The sequence below is a fragment of the Clinocottus analis genome, unplaced genomic scaffold (genome assembly GCF_023055335.1).
Source record: "Clinocottus analis isolate CAN_PGR_092001 unplaced genomic scaffold, fCliAna1.0.p SCAF_4, whole genome shotgun sequence".
Taxonomy (NCBI): domain Eukaryota; kingdom Metazoa; phylum Chordata; class Actinopteri; order Perciformes; family Cottidae; genus Clinocottus; species Clinocottus analis.
The window spans coordinates 10,882,273-10,902,804 of NW_027176153.1; the positions used below are offsets into that span (position 1 = coordinate 10,882,273).

Genomic DNA, 20,532 nt, shown 5'->3' on the forward strand with positions numbered 1-20,532 from the left:
GCTGTGTTTGAAATTGCATACTAATGTTTTACATACTTCACACTCAATCAGTATCTACTGCATACCACTTCCTAAATGAACAATTAGTACGATTCTACCAGCAGCCTTTTCCCACTGAAGCCGGTCTCAAGGCACTCAGCAGGCATTATTTGGATGCGCTGACCATGTTTTTGGAATCCAAACGGTTAATTTGTTCCCTGAAAACCTATTATGTCTCAAGCCCCTTGGAGAAAGATGCCGTAGGGCTCAACTCCCTGTCAAGTCATGTGGAGTAAACATCACAACGGCTTCAAGACTCCAGATAACAAGACAACAAGTTGCGTTGCATAATCAATTCACAATCTGAGCATCTCCACTCCTGTTGCTACCTCCACAGAACAGTCGTCCATCTTGTAGAAACCTTATAACCAACTCAACACCCTTACACCACAGATTTGTACCGCCAGTATTATTATGTATTTTCTTTCTGATCAGATAACTCTTGTTGCCATGGCTGCTCTGAAGTCTTCCTCATTGTTGTGTCCATGTTTGAGCCCGGCAGGGTATTAAAGCGAGGGACTTAAAGGGTAACTTTTGGTATTTTCCCCTGCACCCTATCTTCCCCATGTGTTCATGTCTAAGTGACTGATGGGGACAGTTTTTTAATGTGTCCAGTATTGAGGAATAATGCTAAAAGCAACTTACATAACTAGGCTTCAGGTTCCCAACGTAACTCATCCACATTGTCGAAATCCTCTTAACCTTCAGTCAGGATGTTGAACATATTTTAGATACTTTTGACCATAAAGTCAGACACTTATAACAATAACAGTGGGAGCTGGCAAAAAGCGAACGCTTAAAGTGGACAAAAATGTTGAAGCCAGCCGGCCCTGATCGGATTACATTGCAGGCCACGAGCAGTTGTTGTAAAAATACCAAAGATACCCTTTAACAAACTCCTCAGTGAAACATTTTACCGCTCTTCTTCTCATTCTGCTCCAGATCCCATTATGAGCATGATGAGTGACACCACTTCCCTGATCAGATATTGCATTAATGTGGCATGGAGAGTTAAACTTGAGTCTTCTCCAGTGTGTTGATTGGTGAGGTGCCAGGATCTTAGTCTGAGGTCACAGCCAAAACACTTGCACGACAAGTTATACCCATATTTTTTAACTGTCCTTAATAGACTGACCTTGTCACTGCTCTTTAATGACCACATCAGTCACCATTTATGGCTCAATCAAAATGCCGTTCAGAATTATTTATCAGTTAGTGGTTTGCTGGTCCAAATAGAAATGTGGGGTGAATGATAAAAACATGATTCAGAATCACTCCTCGTCAGTGTAAGTGTGTGCATAAATGTTGACCCACGTCTCTTGAATTGTCTTAAGTCCTATTGTTCTTTCATTCTTATGCTGAATAAAAATAGCAGCGTGGCAATGATGGATGAGAGCATAAATCAACATGTTTTCTTGTCATTAATGTCAAACAGTATTTAGAAACTCCTCACTAAACCATAAAACTCAGTGCTGTGACACTGACATTTAAATATTGTGTGCAGAAATAAATCCACAGAGTAAAACAGTAGGGCTCTTTATTCTAATAATAATCAAGTCGGAATTCATTATAACTTTAATGTAATTTGTTTGAATGTATTTAAATGTGACGCACGAACATCCTAAACTATGTTGATGTTACATAAGTGACAAGCCAACGTTACACTCAGGCTGTTGTATTTACTCTACATATAGCCAGACCTTTATTCTTGTTCACACCACACCCAAATAGTCTGTCCCCATTTTGTGCAAACAAAAAGAACAAGAACAAACATATAGTTTACTGACACGATAACGGGGCATGCAAGTGGGCGGATGTGTCGAATGAACTGACATCCAGTGATATTTTGAATCTATTGCAGAGCAGTTATAGTACATCAAATCACTTGCTGTGAAATTACTGCAATCTCTACTGAGTGTCTCTCATTCGCCGAACATTCACATTCGAACGCAATGATGTAGATTTGCGAGTGAGAGGAATCGCAGATGACGTGTACTGCAGTCGTAACACCAGCATCCCCAACAGCAGTCGGGTTAGTCTCGCCAAACGTCAGCACAGCATAGCCAGGCGATAGTTGGAGACTTGCAAGAACATGACTTGGTAATTATACGAACTACGGACATCTTTGTGTCGCCTCTGACAGTCGATGAACCCATTCACACTTTCCCATCCATCATCACCTCTGTGATGCTTCCAAAATGAGTCCGCCGTGTGGGCTTAAATTGGCCAAGGACAGCAGAGATGAAAGATAGCCCATAATGAGGTTTCTCCCTTAGGAATCAATGTGTAGCTTTGTTCCAGGGGCCGCTGAAGGTTGTCTGTAAAATCAGTCTACTGCAAGGTCCTGGCCTGAGCAGCCAGCCTATCTATCACCTTGCCATCTTGTTGATGAACAGAAGGGAGGTTTATACAATAACAAAGTGCATTTTTTTGGACATACTTAGTTTTTTTTTTAAAAATACATCAATGGATTGGCTGCGGAGCTGAAAGTTTCAGTGATTTTTCTGGTCGTGCTGTGTCTTCTGCCGGGCACTACGCGTTACTCCCTGATCATTGCGCTGCATAATCAACTTGCCCTTCGGGAATCAGATGACTTTGTTCCGCAGGGAGATAATGCAGAATATGATGATCAGCTAAACCAGGCCTGACCTTGTGTGTCGGCATAATCATCCCTGGATTGATATGAATCTGTAACATCAAGGAGAAGTCATCACTGATTTCGGCTGCTGAGAGCAAAGAGTGCAAATCCATAATCTTTCACATGTTGTACAACATTTACTTTGTACCCGACCTTTAGACTGCAATTCGAGAGGCGCTCTGTGAAGCTAATCATTATCGAAGCTTAATTGAGTAGGAGTTGAAGTTGTGGAATATAACTTTGCCAGGAGTGCAAATGGAGGGTGAATACTGATGTGAATCTTTACAACTGACCATTAACTTGCAGGCGGGAGACGAAGGGGACCTGATTAGTATGGTTTGAACATAAACTGAACATACACTGAATGTAAAATGCCTCCTCTCGTTTACTTTCCCCTTTCCCTGCAGTCCGTCTGCTTTGAGGCCAGGCAGCAGCGTGGGGCACCGGGTGTGGATCCTGCTGGCCATGACCCACCTCACCCTGGACTTCTCTGTGTGCAGCCCCCTCAGTCAGGGCATGGGGGTCAAACTCACGCCTAAGACGGTGCCTCGTTCTCGACCTCGCTGGCAGCCGCTATGGGACGCGCCCGACAAACTTCACTGGAGAACAGTGAGCCCGTTGGCCCGTCGGCTCCTCAACCCCATCCCTCCACCCCAAGACAACAGAGCAGGGGTCAAGGGTCAAAAGCATCGGAAGCCAGCACATAAAGGACAAGCAGCGTGTAAGGAGTGCCGGTTGAGAAACTCTCAAATGGAGACAAGTGATCCTTTGGCTGTAATAGCGGGGCCTCCAGCAGCTTTATCCAGCGGGAGCAGAGCAGACGCAGTGCGGTTGTTACTTAGAGCCAGGAGGCAGCTCAAATGGGACAGCATCGACAAGTCTCAGGAGGGCCGGACTACCACGGTGGCCGGATTTATTGACTGGGGACCCACAGGGACAGATAGCTTAGATGACAATGGCAAACAGGAGTCCAACGCAACGCTGTCCACCAAGGTCTCGACTACCACAGGGGCCACAACCCCTGACACTACAACCAGTCTCTCCCAAAGGACATTGACTATGGTGACCACACCAGAGCCCAAGAGGCTAAGCACCACCAAGGCCACTGTCAGCTTTGGGGAGACTGTCAAACCACCAAAGCCATATGGGGACACACCAGGTAAGACATCAAACAGCATTACAGCTAATCATCTCTTATGAATGTCATGGTCAGTATGCATAGCCTTCAGAAATCATTGTTTGAGCTGCCTGTTGTTGCTTCAGTCACACTTAACAGACTCAACCCATGTCTTCAATACTGAACAGATACGGTGCTGTTAAAATGACCATTTAGTTCTGTTCTGCAGCCTGTCATTATAACAACAAAACACTAGCTTACTTTTCCTTTAACTAGAGACAATTTACAAATTCATAAAATCAGTATTTAAAACAGATGAGAAACCTGCATGGCAATGAGATGAACACCATGGATTTAGAGCAGTCTCTCAAGTGTATTTTATAAAGATAAATAGGCTTCTGGCCCGCAAAGTTCACATGACTTCATTTTTTGATGTGATGAGGTATCTCAGGAAACGCCGACACTTCAAAAAGCAGTACCTGAACACATTTAGAAATGAGGCTTTTTGTCTTTGTATGCCAATGTGCACACAAACAAAACAAACTGAATCAGGAATGTTCAGATCATCAACTAAATGTAAATAGTCCTTCAATGATGTAACAGTGATATCTAAGAGGAAACTTATACCGGTGTAACGGGCACACTGGTCCCAAAATGTTGAAAGTATTATCTTCACAGAGACTTAGGGTTTGATTGCATGGTAGTTGAATGGTAGTTTGAAAATCCCCTGCTGGCAGGTGAAAAGAGGCATCTGGTACACCATAATGTGTCAGGCAGGCAACATTTGTTTGGCTGTTAACGTCCTCCCCAGGCAAACAGGGACAAAGGTCACGATGCATACAGAATTGGGGATTTCAATTTGTGAGAAAATAGGGGTAAATTGCCTCAGAATAAATCAAATAGAAAAGCAATAATGTGGAGTTTTTTCCTACCCGTTTTCTCTAATTATATTGCAAATGAGTAATGGTCTACTTTTCACTGAAATAATATCGCAGCTTGAAAAAATAACACTTGAATCACAAAGTATTTCCTCGGTTCTCCTCGTGCCTGATCTACTGTACATGAACACGTGTGGTTTTTATGGGCTATCCCTCTGTGCAGTGAACACACAAACCTCCCTGCCAGACATATTAGATTTACCATTTCATTAAGTCCGTGAGGAACGGGGCTTTTTAAATGGACCATACAGGTAGCCATAAAACATAAGTCATGTTTAACAACTTGTGAAGCAAGCACTATGCTAATTGCACCTTTCCCATTTGGTGCATTAATATAAATGTCATAAAATTAGGCAGCTAACAGTAAGGGTGATCAAAAGTCCTTGGCCACCTCCTACTCAATTACAATGAAAAATGTCTTAAAGCACAGCGGAATGGGAACATGTACAGTAGGTCCTGCTGTAGAAAAAATAGTCCTCTAAAAAATGACAACATATCTATTTTAGCTCAATTGTGAAGTCTAAATATATTCACAAGACCTTTGTTGTTTTTAGAACTGTACTGTCCAAACACTTGAGGTAAACTGTCTGGAGAAATGTGGATAATGTGTTAGGGGGGGGTTTGTGGAGCTGTACTGAGATGAGCTGACCAACCTTTTCACTGTTGAAGGATGCTTACTTGCTTCCATAGGTCATGTCAGGCTGTCAGTTCAGGCTGTGAGTCTGGTGGTCCTACATGGGAACAAGGGCCGGGCAGTTTGTTTAAAATCTATTTGTACACTTTTGAAATTCAAATTTCTCTCTTTTACCAAAGTTGTCTTTTTGACTCGTCGTGAAACCCACTTCATTCAAACTCGACAGCAACAAAATAAAACTTGCCAAACCATCTTGGTTCATCTTTCCACTCGTCCAACAATCACCAGCTTCAGAATGAATTAACTGAGTGAAAATATGTTGGCTCTACACGCCGTGTTTACAGGCTGTCTCTCTCTCTGGCTGCAAAGAAGAGTCTCTTACTTTGTCTTCGGAGGCAGATCATTTAATTAGCTTTAAAAAAGTTGATAAAAATGCCCAGAATCACCAAGCAAACCTTGAAGCTGATACGACAGTAGCCTCACAGTTCATGTTAAAAAAAGAGAAACACTCAGCTCCTGTATGGGAACACAAATGACCATAAAAGTAGGTTTCAATGTTAGCGGTATACATCTATATTGTCTACTATGTGATTGAGGTGTATGCAGTGAATGTGAAATAAAATGGCAGCATGTAGGTGTCTCATCAGTGATGTTGTGATCCCTTTATCTTCTGTGGATTGAGAGGCGAGACCATAAAGTGACTCAAGATGAAGGCTTAAAATGTCATCCTTAAGGAAGCCTGATGAGAAAAAAATAAATTAAAAAAAGGCCTGATTTCTCAGACTGGGTGCACATTATTGTATCAATAAGCAGACCGTGTTTCATCAGAGTAGATGAATGGAATCTCTTTACAAAGCAACGCCCGGGTGCTTAAATGCTGCAGAAAACCTTCCTTTTGCCTTCACAACACATTAACCCATGTCAGCTCCTACTGGCCCCAAGGCAAGACATAATTACCACACCGACGGCACAGCACTGGATTGCTGATAAAACAAAACTATTACCGAAGGAGAGGGGCTTCACTTCGTCTGCTTCTTTTATGTCTTCCTGCTTTGTCTTTGAAGATGTCTATGGATACATTGCATTCAATTTTAAGTCTGATAATGCAAACTGGGATAGAAATAAAACTCCAGCGAACACCTTAAACTAGCGATCTTAATCGGTTGATAATCAGAATTCACGTAACAACTCAACTAGATTTCTGCTTGGTCTTGGGATTTATTATTGTATTCAGTTCAATCAAGAAACACTTTGTCCCGTATGAAATCATATAAGCTCAGTGCTTACTATGGAAAGAGGACGCACACACACACACACACACTGCACGTACATAACTCAAGCCTATTATATAATATAGAGAAACTCATGTGGATCTGAAAGGTTTTCAGTGTTTGCCCTAGGTTTACAGCTTCAGGGGGGGCGACACCGACAATGACACACACACCAAAAGCATTGCTTTTTCTGTAAATAACATCATTTTGTGATTCCATCTGTGCTTTTATAAATAACAGAATTAAGAAAATTACAATAACTTTCAATTAAACCAAATTGCCCCACCATACAAAAAAAGAAAAAACAATTGCAATCACTTAGAAAGATAAAAAATAAAGTTCTGTGAAAAATCTGTGCAAAAAATAAATAATATGTAGTTACTACTAAAAGAAATTGCTAAACAAAACAGAATGAGTGGATATGTGAGCATCAGGTTGCATCAGTATTAGTGCTGCAGTGAGCCGCTTTCCTCTACACATCTTTAAAAAACGCGGTTGTAGACTTGATACGACTGCCCTCAGTTCACTCTCCATGTCGAGGTGAGATCTTTTTGCTTTTGAGAGACGGAACAGCAGAAAAGACGACTTCATGGAGACTTCACAGAGATTGGCTTTTGGCAAAACGCCAAAAATTGCCGAGTCGCGCATGCGCAGCGTAATCTGTTAACAGCGTACCGTGAACATTTACCCGAAAGTACAGGCATTTCTCCATCTATTTATTAATGACTTAGTTTGATGTCTGTGTACTTTGTGACGTGTGAAGCCAGCAGCTCACTGTTGGAACAAGACACGAGCACTTTGGCTCGTTTCACTCGGAGCAGGAAAGCTGCTCCGGGTTCAGGGAGCTGCTCCGATGCTCCTTGCAGCAAAGCTACTGTTGCCGTCTTTAACCGGGGAGCGTTTGAAAGATATAGTTGTCTACTTTTCTTGCGACATATTTTTCTACGCTCTCTGCCCGCTGCTGTGCTCAGCGCTCACCTGTGTGCGCGCACGTGTCTCTGCACATCGCGACGAAACAACGCGATACAGAGGGCAGCGCAGAGGAGAAGTGTTTACGCGCGACCACGGAGAGACAGAAAGGACGAGCTGTCGTGTAGATCCCATCAATAAAATACGGCCGTTTAGTTTGTTTAATAACAGAACAAGATGTCGACCTTTTCTATAGGAAAGAGAACCTTTAAATGACATTTTGTGATCGGGCGATATAGAGAAAATTACAGGGGCGGCGCCCCACGCCCCTAGTGTAATGGTAGGGGAAACACTGGTTTTTGTTTTTTGAAGGAAGAATAAACATCACATGTTCTGGCTGACACTTGTTAAATGATGACTGGTTCATCACAACGTCTCTTATCTTTGCAGATTTGCCATCACTTCTATCGGTTAAGTCACGATTGAACTCACCAGTGTGATAACACGCGGTCTCGAATGCTTCTTGTCTGCATTTGGTCTCAGCGTTTGTGATATCGAAGAGCAAGGGAAATGTTAATTTTGACCTCAGGAGATCATGGTGGCATGTTCGCTGCTTCGTAAAATACTGTACGTCAACATCGTTTTAACAGGCATCACTTTAGTGGGGAATGTAGTTGACGTAGGTCATCCAAAATGAAACAACAAATTCATGAAGTAAAATAGCTGCCTCAGTGAAACTACTGCATTACAAATCGTATGGCAGTGCTTAAGACAAAAGGGCTGTCTCGGCAGGGCTGAGGGAGGTTTTCTGGTTCTTGCTCAGACGGATTCAAACTGTGTCGTGTGAACTTCCAAATTCCGAGCACGTCTATCTCCTCCACACAGCTTCCCAACATGGCAGCCGCTGAGCCGGCGGCTCGCGGCACTAGAGTGCTGAAGGCGCTAACAGTTGAAGCAGCGGCGGCGGTGCTGACAGTTTGAGAGACAGTGTTCATCTGAAGGAGGCGGGTCCAAAGGGTCAGTCGGAGGTGGCCTTAACGCTGTACCCGCCGCCGGAGGCGCACATGTACGGACATACACGAAAGCCACGCGCGACCCATCTGGCGATGTAAGCACAGCACAGAGGAGCTCAGATAACAACACACACAGAGGGAGACCGTATTCATCCTCTCCTCAGTTAGACGTTACTCAAATTCATCTTTACAATGATGATAGTTGCATGTTGCTGCATCAACGCTGCGAATATTGGATGGAGAAAACTTCCAGGCTGACTTTTGAGAGTTACGCTGGTGCCCACCATGTCATGATAACTGAGATGTATTACGCTGAAATTGCATAAGCAGTTCAAATGCTTGTACACTCTCATACGAGTATTCAAATGCAAAAAGTGGCAGGGCGCGAAACCCCAGGTGAGCTGTGCCTCGTGCGAACAGGCAAACATCAAAATCATGCACGTAAACGTCTCACTATTGATTAATCACAGTAATCCTCGAATCAAGTGTGCACAGAGGCAGCGCTGTGTTCTAGCTCCCTGTTTCTCTGTCATCCAGCGTTCCAGACAGAAAGGCCTCCGCTCAGAGAACACCTCTGGGAGAAACTCACCCAGCCACCCCGACATCACAGCAAATTGCAATCTGAAGGCTCTGATGTAGAAATGACAGGTGGTTCCAAAATATGTCTGTATTATGTGCAGAACTTTGACCAACAGCTACTGTGTTTATATAGTAATTTAGTTTCTTATTTCATGAGTAAAATATGTATTCTGTGCAATGTAAATAATGAATAATGACTGCATATGGAGCCCATGCTGTATGCTGAGGTCTCTTTTTATTCGTAGCAAATACATTAACTGGATACAACTTGTTTCTGTTTCCTTGCACAACAAAATTAGCATATATGTTTTTGGAAAGAATAATGCGCATAATTAATTTCAGATAAATGTTTCGCCCACTGCAGCTCAGAAAATGCGCATGTATATATGATTGCAAGTCAGGCTCTCAGCAACTGTGGATTACAGCAGGAACATTCACCCCTGCAATAAACGGTCTGCATGAACTAATTCACTCTGACTCATGATTACTGTAGGCAACCAGCACAAATTCAAGCCATTAGTGTACTTTGTCTCAGCCACAAAAGGCTTGTGAGGCGAGTGTCATGACCGTAATCATCTCACGCTTTGTGTGTGTGTGTGTGTGTGTGTGTGTGTGTGTGTGTGTGTGTGTTTGGTGGGTGTGGGAGGGCACATCTATGTCGAACACGGATGTTTGTGGAAGGAGCTAGAGAGCAGAGGAGGAAAGGATTCAAAAAAGCCTCTCTCACACCGAAGCACTGCTCAGTAGCCTGAATCTTCCACTTTCTCGCTCGACTGTGGTCTAATGTAATCGTTAATACATCGAGTGAAGATGCATCTGTGACAGCCTGTTGCATCCGTCTCACCATGAGGCCAGGAAAGCGCCAGAGCGCAGCGGAAAAGTTGCCAAAGCTTCTTGCCTCCTATAAGGAAATGTCTCCTCACATTAAGTCAGATGTTGCAGAGTAAACATGCACACACTTTGGGCTATCGTCAGACTCTGATCATCCAGTCTCCTCGTTAAATTACCTTTTTTTTTGTTTCTGTTGAAAGGATTTTCATCAGCCAGAGTCTCATTCACTCTATTTATTACCACCATGTGTGTGTGTGTTGCTGGCAACACACACACACACACATGGTGGAACCAGTAGAACCAGTTCAGTTTGTGTGTTGTCGGTTAGTGTAGTCGGACATTATTTTTTTGTCAATATGCCGTGATTTTACGCTTTTTTATCCCGTTTTAGAAGGAAATGTGACTCCAGTGAGTGTGAAAAATGTCATTAGTTCCGGGGGTTAAACACAAAAACACAACGCTAAACCTACCATCATTGCAGTTTCATATTTTATCGCAATAGCAAAAGTTGTGATCTCAAAAACCTGCGTTACCTACGCCTGAAGAAGGGCCAGCACGAAACATTGTCCATTTACTACGTTTGTAGCAGCGATCAGAAATGACCCATGGACTTAAAACCCTCACAAACCACTTTCATTAGTTTTACCTCTGTCTAAATTTGGTTTGGTCGGACCCCAACTGTGTAATGACACAGAGTACACGACAGCTCGTCACAGCTTGTCTGTGTGGCACTTATTGACTGCAGGCGATAGGTCTTTACTCCCACTCACTGTTGGCGTTGATGGTGCAGGACAACCAAAGGGACATCTATGTCTGTTATTGCGGAAAATTCAACAAGTTCACACCTTTCATTTAATGTGCCTTGTAATCAGTGAAAAGGCCTCTGTCCAATTTATAGTTTGGTTTTCTTGGGCATATTTCTTTTTTGATGCACAGTTTTCCAATTAAGAGCGTCAGCCCGTATACCTGAGTTGTCGTTAGGAAATGGCGCCTCACTGAAGGTGGCTGTATGTCTGCAATCAGTTGGCATGGCACGGCAGGCCACCGTAGCACCGAGCAGCCGTAGACAGTTCAGCCTTGGTGGTTAATAACTTGCATGTACATGTAACTTTGTGCATACACATATCTTGGTCTGTCAGGAGATAGTCTGGATGACGCAGCCTCCTGTTGATCCTGCTCTCACAGCGCTCTGGACATACAGGAGGTGGGAGGAGAAAGAGGAGGAGGAGGTGAGAGGGAGGAGGGAGGGACGTTTAGCTATAGTGCCTCCAGATGCTTGCTGATTGTTCCCGGCGACTGTGCTGCTAGTAACTGCGACCCCCCTCTACTCTAGGCAGATGGAGCTGTCAGCTCCATTACGGCTATGAGATGATTAAAACTGCAGTCAGTAAAGCCACTACTGATAACTTATGCGGCCTGAGAGTCGCAAGGTCCTAGGCTCGGGTGGAGTAAGCAAAAGGCTCCAAAAGGTGTTTAATCAAACACCTTAAATGCAAACAAAAGTAGTGAAAGAAAAAATACCATTACAAATAAAGGAATAATTATTTACTTTCCAAATACATAAAAATGTGTTAGTCACATATGTGAACCATACGCATCATGAAGTGCAGAAACAAACAAATAAAGAGCTTTCAATCTACAGAACCATAACAAGTGGCAATAAGTAACACTCTCTCTCACTAATATATCTCCCTCCAGCTCTCTCCCACACACACACACACACACACACACACACACGTTTCATTGTTAATTTTACATTTCAGGGTCGACAGAGATATTTTCAGTCAAGCATTTCCCTTCCCTGACTGTCATCAGCCAGAAAAACAAAAAACTCCTAAAGCTTTGTTCAGACTGCGAGCCCCGTTTTGGGTATTTCAAGATTGGATGAAAGGAGATTTTTGCAAATTGGATACAAAGCACATTTGGAATTTGGGTAGAGTCCATCAGATTTCCACAGATCCTTGGGTGCTGGACGAGGCCCGCTGTAGAGCCGGGTGGAGGGTTAAATGGGTGGAGTAAATAAGTAAGTCTAAATCCACTGTAGTGCAAAGTGAGCGCATGTAAAATGTATGTTAAGTGTCCCAGGGATCTATTTTTAAAGAGGCGGGCTCGGAGAACATTGTAATGCAGCATTATGACCCGTGGTGGACCTGTAGAGGCGTGCAACACAGCCTCCTCCACCGGGAGAGACGCTCAGGGAGACGGAGAGAAAGCACTTCTCCCAACGGTTACCATGGCAATCCAATAAATTTGCCATTACTCTCTGTATTGACTCTCAATAAAGTGGGTAAAAATGAATCTGCTTTTCTCGAGCGTTAAATCTGGACTTAAACGCTGATGCCCTGTGACAGGCGCGTGGAGTCAAACCCCCGTTCCCTGATTTACAGCGAGCCGAGCCAAGAGGAGAGGAAGGGGCCCGACCGAGAGATGCTGCTTCACTCTCATCTGCCTCGAGGAGGAGAAGGGCAGATGTGGACTGAGACACTATTTGGATGCAGGAGAGTTTCTGTCAATCAGAAGAGACACGGCAGAATTTGAATGTGACTTTTTTTTTGAATATATAGATATATTTTTTTACAAATGTGTGTTTTTTTATTGTGTCGCTGGACAGGAAACACAAATAGGATGATGGAGCATGCAGGAGACTTTGTCTCAGAGCCAAACAGTGCAGGTGCATGGTCTGTCTCCCACTCCATTCACCTGCTGAACAATTCAGCAAAGCTTTGTTTGGTAAAAAAAAAGGACAGCGCACAGATTCCAGGATGACTGATTGGAGCTGCTTCAGTAGCAATGCCATTTTACACCCACCCGAAAATTACAGTCATTTCCATTTGTCTGTTGCTAACAGGATGAGCTACTGCGTGTTCGCCACTGTTCCTAACAAAGGCACAAGACAAGCGCAATCCTTCCTGCAAGGGATGCCGCCATAGAAGCAACACATCCCCCTTTTTTGGGGGGGGGCGTTGTAACAATTGCCCTCCAGCCTGACTGAGTTATGCAGGGCCGCCTTTGACACAATGCGAGCAAAGGCATGAAAGAGTAATTGTTTCTCTGTCCCTCTCTCCACACCCTCTTCTTCAATAAGTGTTTTAGATTGCTTGGCGGCTCAGTGGAAATCAGCCTAGACTGACACCTTGACACCGGCGCTAATTGGCAATTCCTCGCCATCAGCACGCCGCCTTTGACGGAAGTCTTCTCCCTCAACCCGTCCCGCTCAGATGCCAGGTTGTAGGAGAGGCGATCTCGGCCAGAGGGCCTTGCAGCGCATTAGCCTGCAGCGCATATGCCCATACGAATGTACATTGTTCCGTGTGGGAGGGAGGCGGCTCAACTTTTGTAAGCCACAACTAACTGTTTTACAAATGAGGGGCCTTCCCCACATTTCTTAGGAGCTTTTAAGCCGGCACTGTGTGGGTGGAGGCACCATTAGCCCTAAATTGCTCTTTGCTATGGATGCCTGATTGGGCTTACTTCTACATTTACACATTCACACACACACACATGCATACTAGTTAAATGGGAAATCTCTTTACCTCATCATCTGTCCAGTATTGCCCCGTGGCATTTCTACTGAGAGCGCTAACTGCCTGCTGTCCCATAGCTCACCATGTAAATTGCCGATAGTCAGGAATTCAGAAAGGTCATACAAGTGGTCATGCAGAGGCTGAAGTTGTCTTTGGTTACGAAAGGTTACGGCTGACTGGAACAATATGTTCTCACTTTGCGACTTTGACATAGAACACATGTCCACAAGTACATTCATTGTGATATTCAGTACGTTGATGCATTCTGTCATGACAACTTGGCATTACACAGCAGGAAAGCCACAGGGTTTCAGGGTCCTGGTATTTGGCATGCCACAAGATGATCTTGGTTTTGACGAGTAAACAAAAAATGCTCCCAAAAAAAACTTGGCTGCTAATAGTTTGCGTCAGAAGTGTTGCGTGGAAATAAGAGTTGCTGAACGAGCAAGAGTTCCAGTCTCGACTGAAACGACATCTTGGGATCATCTTGTGACAGTAAAGCAGTTACTAACACGTGTAATGATTTTTGGGGTTTTGGTGTCACCAACATTAGCAAATCACACAACCAGGACACAACTCAATAAATATGTTACAAATTAAATCCTAAGCTGCGGTGATTCAGGTGAATTCAAGCTGAGCGTCTTTGTTGCTTTTCTCAGGGTTCGTCATGAGTGCTTACAAACAGTTACTTGATATTTGAATCTGTACTGAGGCAAACATTATATCACTGAAGATTGATATACATATATTTGATGGACTCAGCCTGAAGATACTGAGCTAATGTGATGTGACAATGGAAAAACATATTGAGAATCTGCTCCAAACCAGACGTTCCCTGCTAGGCACATTTATTGACCTCACACTGAGTATTTGTGTCTGAGCTGGGATGCTTTTATTAAAAGTAGGTAGTGAGGATAGATTTCATCTAACCGCCTTGCTTTTGCTTGACGTGTTCATCAAACTGTCATGGCCATGAAGGCAAAAAAAAAAGAAGGGAATCTAATTTATTTGGGAGCAGCGACGGGGGCTCAAATCCTGCTGCCGTCGAGGTCACAAGCTAGCTGTCCTCTCCTCTCTGGATCCCGTTCTGCCCCCTTCCCTCTCGATCTATCTCCCTGCCTCGCTTTGTTTGGCAGTGATTTGGCCAAACAAAACCTAACCGGCTTCCTCCAAAGCAAGGTGACTGCCAAAGGTGAAATTTCAACCCGACTGCCAGGGCTCAATGAGTTTCAGATGGCTGGGCCAAATCCTTCCCTCCAACTGGCAGTGCTGGATGAAAATATAACTGGTCTCTGAACTCAGATTTGTCACCCATATCATTATCTGCTCGATTATCTTTTTACCCTGAAACATAATGCCCCGAAAATGAGGTTATAATGGACTTAATGTTGATGTTTGTTTTGCTGGATCTCGCATTGTTGGGATAATTTGTCGCGTAGAAGGGCGGTTCGAGAAAAGTGTATATGTTTTTGGCTTCAAATGGCAGCCTGGAGGAACTCTTAATGAGCTATTTGGACTTAAGTACATCAAGAACATTTAGCATAGCATCAGTGAAACTACACACGGCATGCTCGCGTTTTATCAACTGGGCCAACCGGATTCAGTCTGGCGGAGCTGCTAAACACGCGTGTTGTGTTCACTGGCGAAACATTCGCCAATCAATGGTTGCATGCACTCCATGACAGTCTGCAAGTTCCCCTTGCGTGGGCAGAGGAGTGTTCATTAGAGGTAGGGACAGTGCCCGACCTAATGTCGTGCCATAATGTGATTTAATCAGTGGTGGTATTCTAGGGCAAATTTGCCAAGTGCTGCCTTTAATTTGAAGTTTCCTGACTGGGAAGTGCTCCCTTTCACGCTGACATCAGTGAAAAAAATGAAACCATTCCCAGCAGAGACTTCAGCTATTGATCAAGGTCAGGGGCGAGCTCTATTATGCCTGAACTCGGACAGATGTTAATTTATAACTGAACACTTTCAACCTAACAGCCTCGACGTCAGCCGGAGACGGGCGGAGAGGGAGTCGAGGCAGAGAGGGGATATGAGGGAAATGCAAATGACTCGCCAGATAAGTTAATGTGCCTTCGCCGTGGCGAGGGACTCTGATTGCGCTGGGAAGGTAAGGCTTCCCTGAGCCAGCCGGAGATATCATTAATCCAAGGTTGACCTGGCCTGCCTCTTGCACCGCCTCAGCCCACAGAAGTTTATTATCCACGAGGAGGCTTGGCGGGGCCGCATGCAGGCAGAGGAAAGGCCGCATGCTTTCCTCAAATGACCGAGCAGCACTTCCTTTTGAGTCTTTCCGAAGACAAATTGGCTTAGATCAGCAGCGAGGCAGCTGGCTGATGGAGAGGTGAGATGTATAAGGCACACGTGGGCATTTTCATCATGACGGTGTTTTCTTTTTTCTTCTATCTTTTTTTTTTTTATCCCCCTCCTGCAGCATGTCACCTGCTGCAGTGTGTCATTGTGTCCTCGTGGCCCTCGCGCTGTATCACTCACCCACACACATACACAACACACTTACCGTACAGTGCAGTTAAATGGGCTCACACTAATCCTCACTTTAGACATGTACCGCACAGTTTTGTTTGTGGATTACTCTCCTCTGGCAAAAGTGAGAGATCAGCACACACAGGAGTCTTAAGTGTTTAAATAAGAACAATGCTTTTGTAGTCTTAAGGAACAAAGGGAGCAAGCCGAGAATGTTTGGTTCACATTCATAACCACAAGCTGGTTAAGATGCAAAAGGAATGCGTCGTTTAAAGAACAGACGTGGTTGTATGGCTTTGCACTGTTCAAACAGCTTAGCAAGACAATGCAATGAACCAGATACCTGTCATTAAAGTACAGCGCCGTGGTTTTCATTGCTCTGGTTTGACTCGGTCTGATTATACAGAGGTTGATGGGTTTATAATCCTTCTTAAATCACACATCAGTGAAAGTCACTGAGTTTATTCTCCATTGACCGTTCAGTGGTTTAAGGGATCCAGTCTGAACAAGTCGTCATTTTTTTTCAACCATTGTCTCCGTTGTCTTTTTGATAGCACTTTAATTGGATTTTAATTTGTCCAATAATGATTTTTTATAATAGAGCAGACGAGTGCAAGTAGATCTGAAGCGGGCCGTGCATTATGAATATGAAGTGGGTGACCGGTGGATACGTCTCGGCTGGATTTTCCCCCACTGTCGTGTATTATCTGTTTTCACTCCTCTACCATGCACTGACACGCCTTTCCTTCCAAAGCGCTCAGATTACCTATCAGGGCCACCTTTATGATCAAACATTTCATTTGATACAGCATATCAAACAATTTACTCTTACTTAATGTTCAAATAAAAAGCCTGGGGGCTACATTCAGGTGAGAAAAGGTGACAACAAGCTTTTGAAGGATTCCTTTTTGTTTGACAAATACAAAATAAAACTGTGAATAAGAATAAGAATACCTTTTACAAGTACTGAGAGAAAACTTTGACTTGGTTATCCATTACAGTTGGCGGTAATGGAATGGAATAATTCATATTACTCCTAAATTATGAATAGCCGCCCATGACGGTGTCATCAATACTTACTGAAGAGCAAAATGTCACCCTCTACTGTTCAAGAGAGCCGCCCTTCGTCCTTTGGAGGGTTTGTACAGCGCAGAAGAGAGAAGTGAAGTGCTTGTGGGCAACCGGAGCGAAACAATTTCCTCAACAAATCTAATCCTCTGCTCTCGTGTTTATTTTCTTTCTGCAGGTTTGGCAGTTCACCAGATAATCACAATCACTGTGTCTCTCATTATGGTTATCGCAGCCTTGATCACAACTCTCGTCCTTAAAAACTGGTAGGAAAGATTCCTTTACTTTTTAACTCAGTAACTGCGGAAGCTCGCGCTTGACTAGAAACGCCCCGCAGATGATTCAGCAGGGTACACGGTATGATTTTATGTTCGTTTCTTGTCTTTGGTGCGTGTTTCTGTAGCTGTGCGCAGTCGGGAAATGGCCGCCACAATAGCCATCAGCGCAAGATCCACCAGCAGGAAGAAAGCTGCCAAAACCTGACAGACTTCACCCCGGCACGGGTGCCCAGCAAGGTGGACATATTCACTGCCTACAATGACAGCCTGCAGTGCTCACATGAGTGCGTCCGGACAGCCGTGCCCATCTACACTGATGAGATGATCCAGCAGACGCCCGTCTACAAGACCGCGTACAACGGGAACAGGTACGCTGGCCCAGGGCTGTTTATAGCACAATGTGGATGCACATTGAAGCATCAGTTCAGTCAGCCAGCACTGGAAACCCACAAACACTTTGTGCTTTTACAACCAGATTCTGTGTTTTTATATTTTATGTTATTTGAGTTCAATTGCTGGAATGTAAAAGGAAAAAAAAAGAAATCACCCACTGAAACAGGCAATGTTGTCAAAATCAAAGTCAAATGTAGGCAACGCCACACACTGTAATTTCACACTTTAAAAAGTTATTGTATGTTTACCATTGAACAATTATGTTAACTAATGTCAGAGGACACAAATGATGTTTAAAAAAATGTAATATAACGTTACATAATGTGGAGTAATTGATTCGTAATTCAATAAGTTCAGGAATAGGCATGCTTTATAATTGTTCATAGCTACTTACAGACTGTGCGGGCTAAAAAGCACAAGACGTCTAATTCTCCTTGACAATGATTCAATACATAGCTCCTTAAAGTATGCAATAATTAAGAATAATGTCTATGAATATAATAGTGGCATTAGAATGTTCCAGAGGGCTCAAAATTCTGGCTTTCTCTAAAGTCTGGTCGATATTGTTGTAAAAAGACATGATTAAAGCATTGAATCGGGCCTGTTTAAGAAAAATCCCTGTTGGCTACAATTTGACCTTTTTTCAGCCCCAATACCTGGGCTTTGGGTATCAGCAGAGTCCCAATCCTTTACCACGTAGAGGCACAATGTCACCGATACCTGACCAAGCTTTTGAGTCGGCATCAGGCCGATATCAGCGTGGTTATCTGTGCATCTCCAGCTTGGATTCCTCACACCCTTCCCCTGGCATGCGCTGCTATTCTCCACAGTCAGCTTCAGTCAGAGGTTTGTTTCTCAGCGAAGCCACACACTAATGGGTTGACTTTAACTCCATCGTCCATCGCCTCATCCCTCATCCTCCTGCCACACACCTGGCTGAGCGGCGCCTCGAGCTGCACACAGAAGTCTAGACCTACCAGCAGTTTCTGTGGTTGCGTACTGAGTCAATTTATAGATGCACTGTCGGCAACAGGTAGCCTTTACGGTGACATTTCTGCCTCACTAATCTTTCACTGAGCATCTGAAATGGCAGATGTATATGTATAATATATATGTGATATCAGCAACCTGCATACAACACATCCATGTTTACCAAACCCAGCTAATACGTGCTGCTTTATACCACGAGATGTAACACTGGTGAGTCATTGGTGTGTTTGCATATCACGGAGCTGAATCGCTTCCCTCTGCGGGGGAAGATGTGTCTCTCTTTGTGATATAATCTGACATGGCAGGTGTGTTTTCTATGAAAATCAGGCATAAACTTTCATTTGTATGTAGTGTAACAATACGCTTTGTGGAGTTTCAACATTGCGGATAACAGTAACAGTCATCGAAGCTGCAGGGCCGGCAGAGATGGTCACACTTACTCTGTGTATCCAAAACCCTGTAACAGATTCATTATGCTGGCAGCGAGGATAGGATCATTCATCTGGTGTAAATAGTCCAAAGTGTCAGTGTTTATTTATTTAAAGTCATAGAGCGATGGCCACATTTTCCAGCAACATTGTTGCTGATAATCTAGAATTTCCGTAGGCTTCGGTATGCGATTATCTTTGTTGTGTTGGTCTGTGACCGATAGAGCACAGTGTTTACAGTGCCACTAGAGGTTTGATTACTACAGCAGGTCTTTGAGAGGATGTATGGAGTCCTTGGAAAACAGCATCATTGCCTGCTCAGCAATAATGTGACTTTGGAATATAAATATGAAAGCAATCAAACTGCCATCCATCAGTATTAACGCTCCCACCTCTTCATCCCGCAGGCCCTCCCCCACTGAAAGACAACTGATTCCTGTGGCCTTCGTGTCAGAGAAATGGTTCGAGATCTCTTGTTGACGAGCTGAAGGCCTTGCTTACTTCATGTGGGCGGAAGAGACTTCCTGAATTCACGCTCTGGTGGGTACCGTGCCACTTTGTCCCCTTGCTGACCGTCGCCTGGGCCCCGGCCACCTCCATGACTGCGGTGATGCTGACCCACTTTGGGAATAGTCGAGAACTTGGCATATGTTTGTTATTTGTGACATGATTACGCTCCTCTCCATCGTCTGCGCGGTGATGCAAAAAACGAGGCGGAGGAATCCAGTTTAGTGCGGTATCGGATGTCTCATTGAGATACAAAGTTAATTATTTATATATCAGTATTTAGAATCTATATATTCACAATTAATCATTTCCCTCCTTGTCTCTGAAACACTCGTTCATACGTGTACCGCCACTCTCCCCGTGACACCAAACGAATATTGTTTTGAACACTGAACCGGAGTGGAGGAGCACTTTTTCTCGACTTGTGCCGTATTTTTTATGCATGGCTAATATATGCCAAAATGGCCCGCATTTGAAATTCAAAGCATGAAAGTTAAACACATGCTCTGGCCCCACAGTGTTGCTGGAAGCCCGGGGGGAAGTGTAACGTCTGCTATTGACCCAGATTTTGAGAAGGAATAGATGGCCTGCAGGTAGTGCAGTGAGAGGACAGCGCCTCGCCGATGTCTGGACACACATTAGTCTCAGTCAGCTCCGCTCTCTGCACAGCGTGTCCACAGTGACGCAGCTTTAAAAGATGTAGGATGCCATATTAATACGCTGCAAACCATATGGTCTTCTTGAATGTATGCTACAGGATATGTTTCAAATGTAGCACTGCCACTTCATGTGCTTTTTTATCAGGCAAGACCTGGATTCGACATCACATATAGAAAGTATAGTCCTGTTCTGAAAATTAGGTCTTTGTTACAGTTTTTTTGTGCT

General features: G+C 43.9%; 1 protein-coding gene across 1 annotated transcript in view; it reads left to right on the top strand.

Moving 5' to 3' along the window:
* The window catches only part of ajap1 (adherens junctions associated protein 1), a 54,522-nt gene that overhangs the window by 27,722 nt on the left and 6,268 nt on the right, over window positions 1–20,532 (top strand). Inside the window, exons 2-5 of the mRNA XM_068597825.1 lie at window positions 3,085–3,836; window positions 17,230–17,317; window positions 17,455–17,697; window positions 19,548–19,680. Of these exons, the coding sequence (XP_068453926.1) occupies window positions 3,085–3,836; window positions 17,230–17,317; window positions 17,455–17,697; window positions 19,548–19,620 (1,156 nt within the window). The 3' untranslated portion in view covers window positions 19,621–19,680. The remainder of the gene's footprint in view (window positions 1–3,084; window positions 3,837–17,229; window positions 17,318–17,454; window positions 17,698–19,547; window positions 19,681–20,532) is intronic.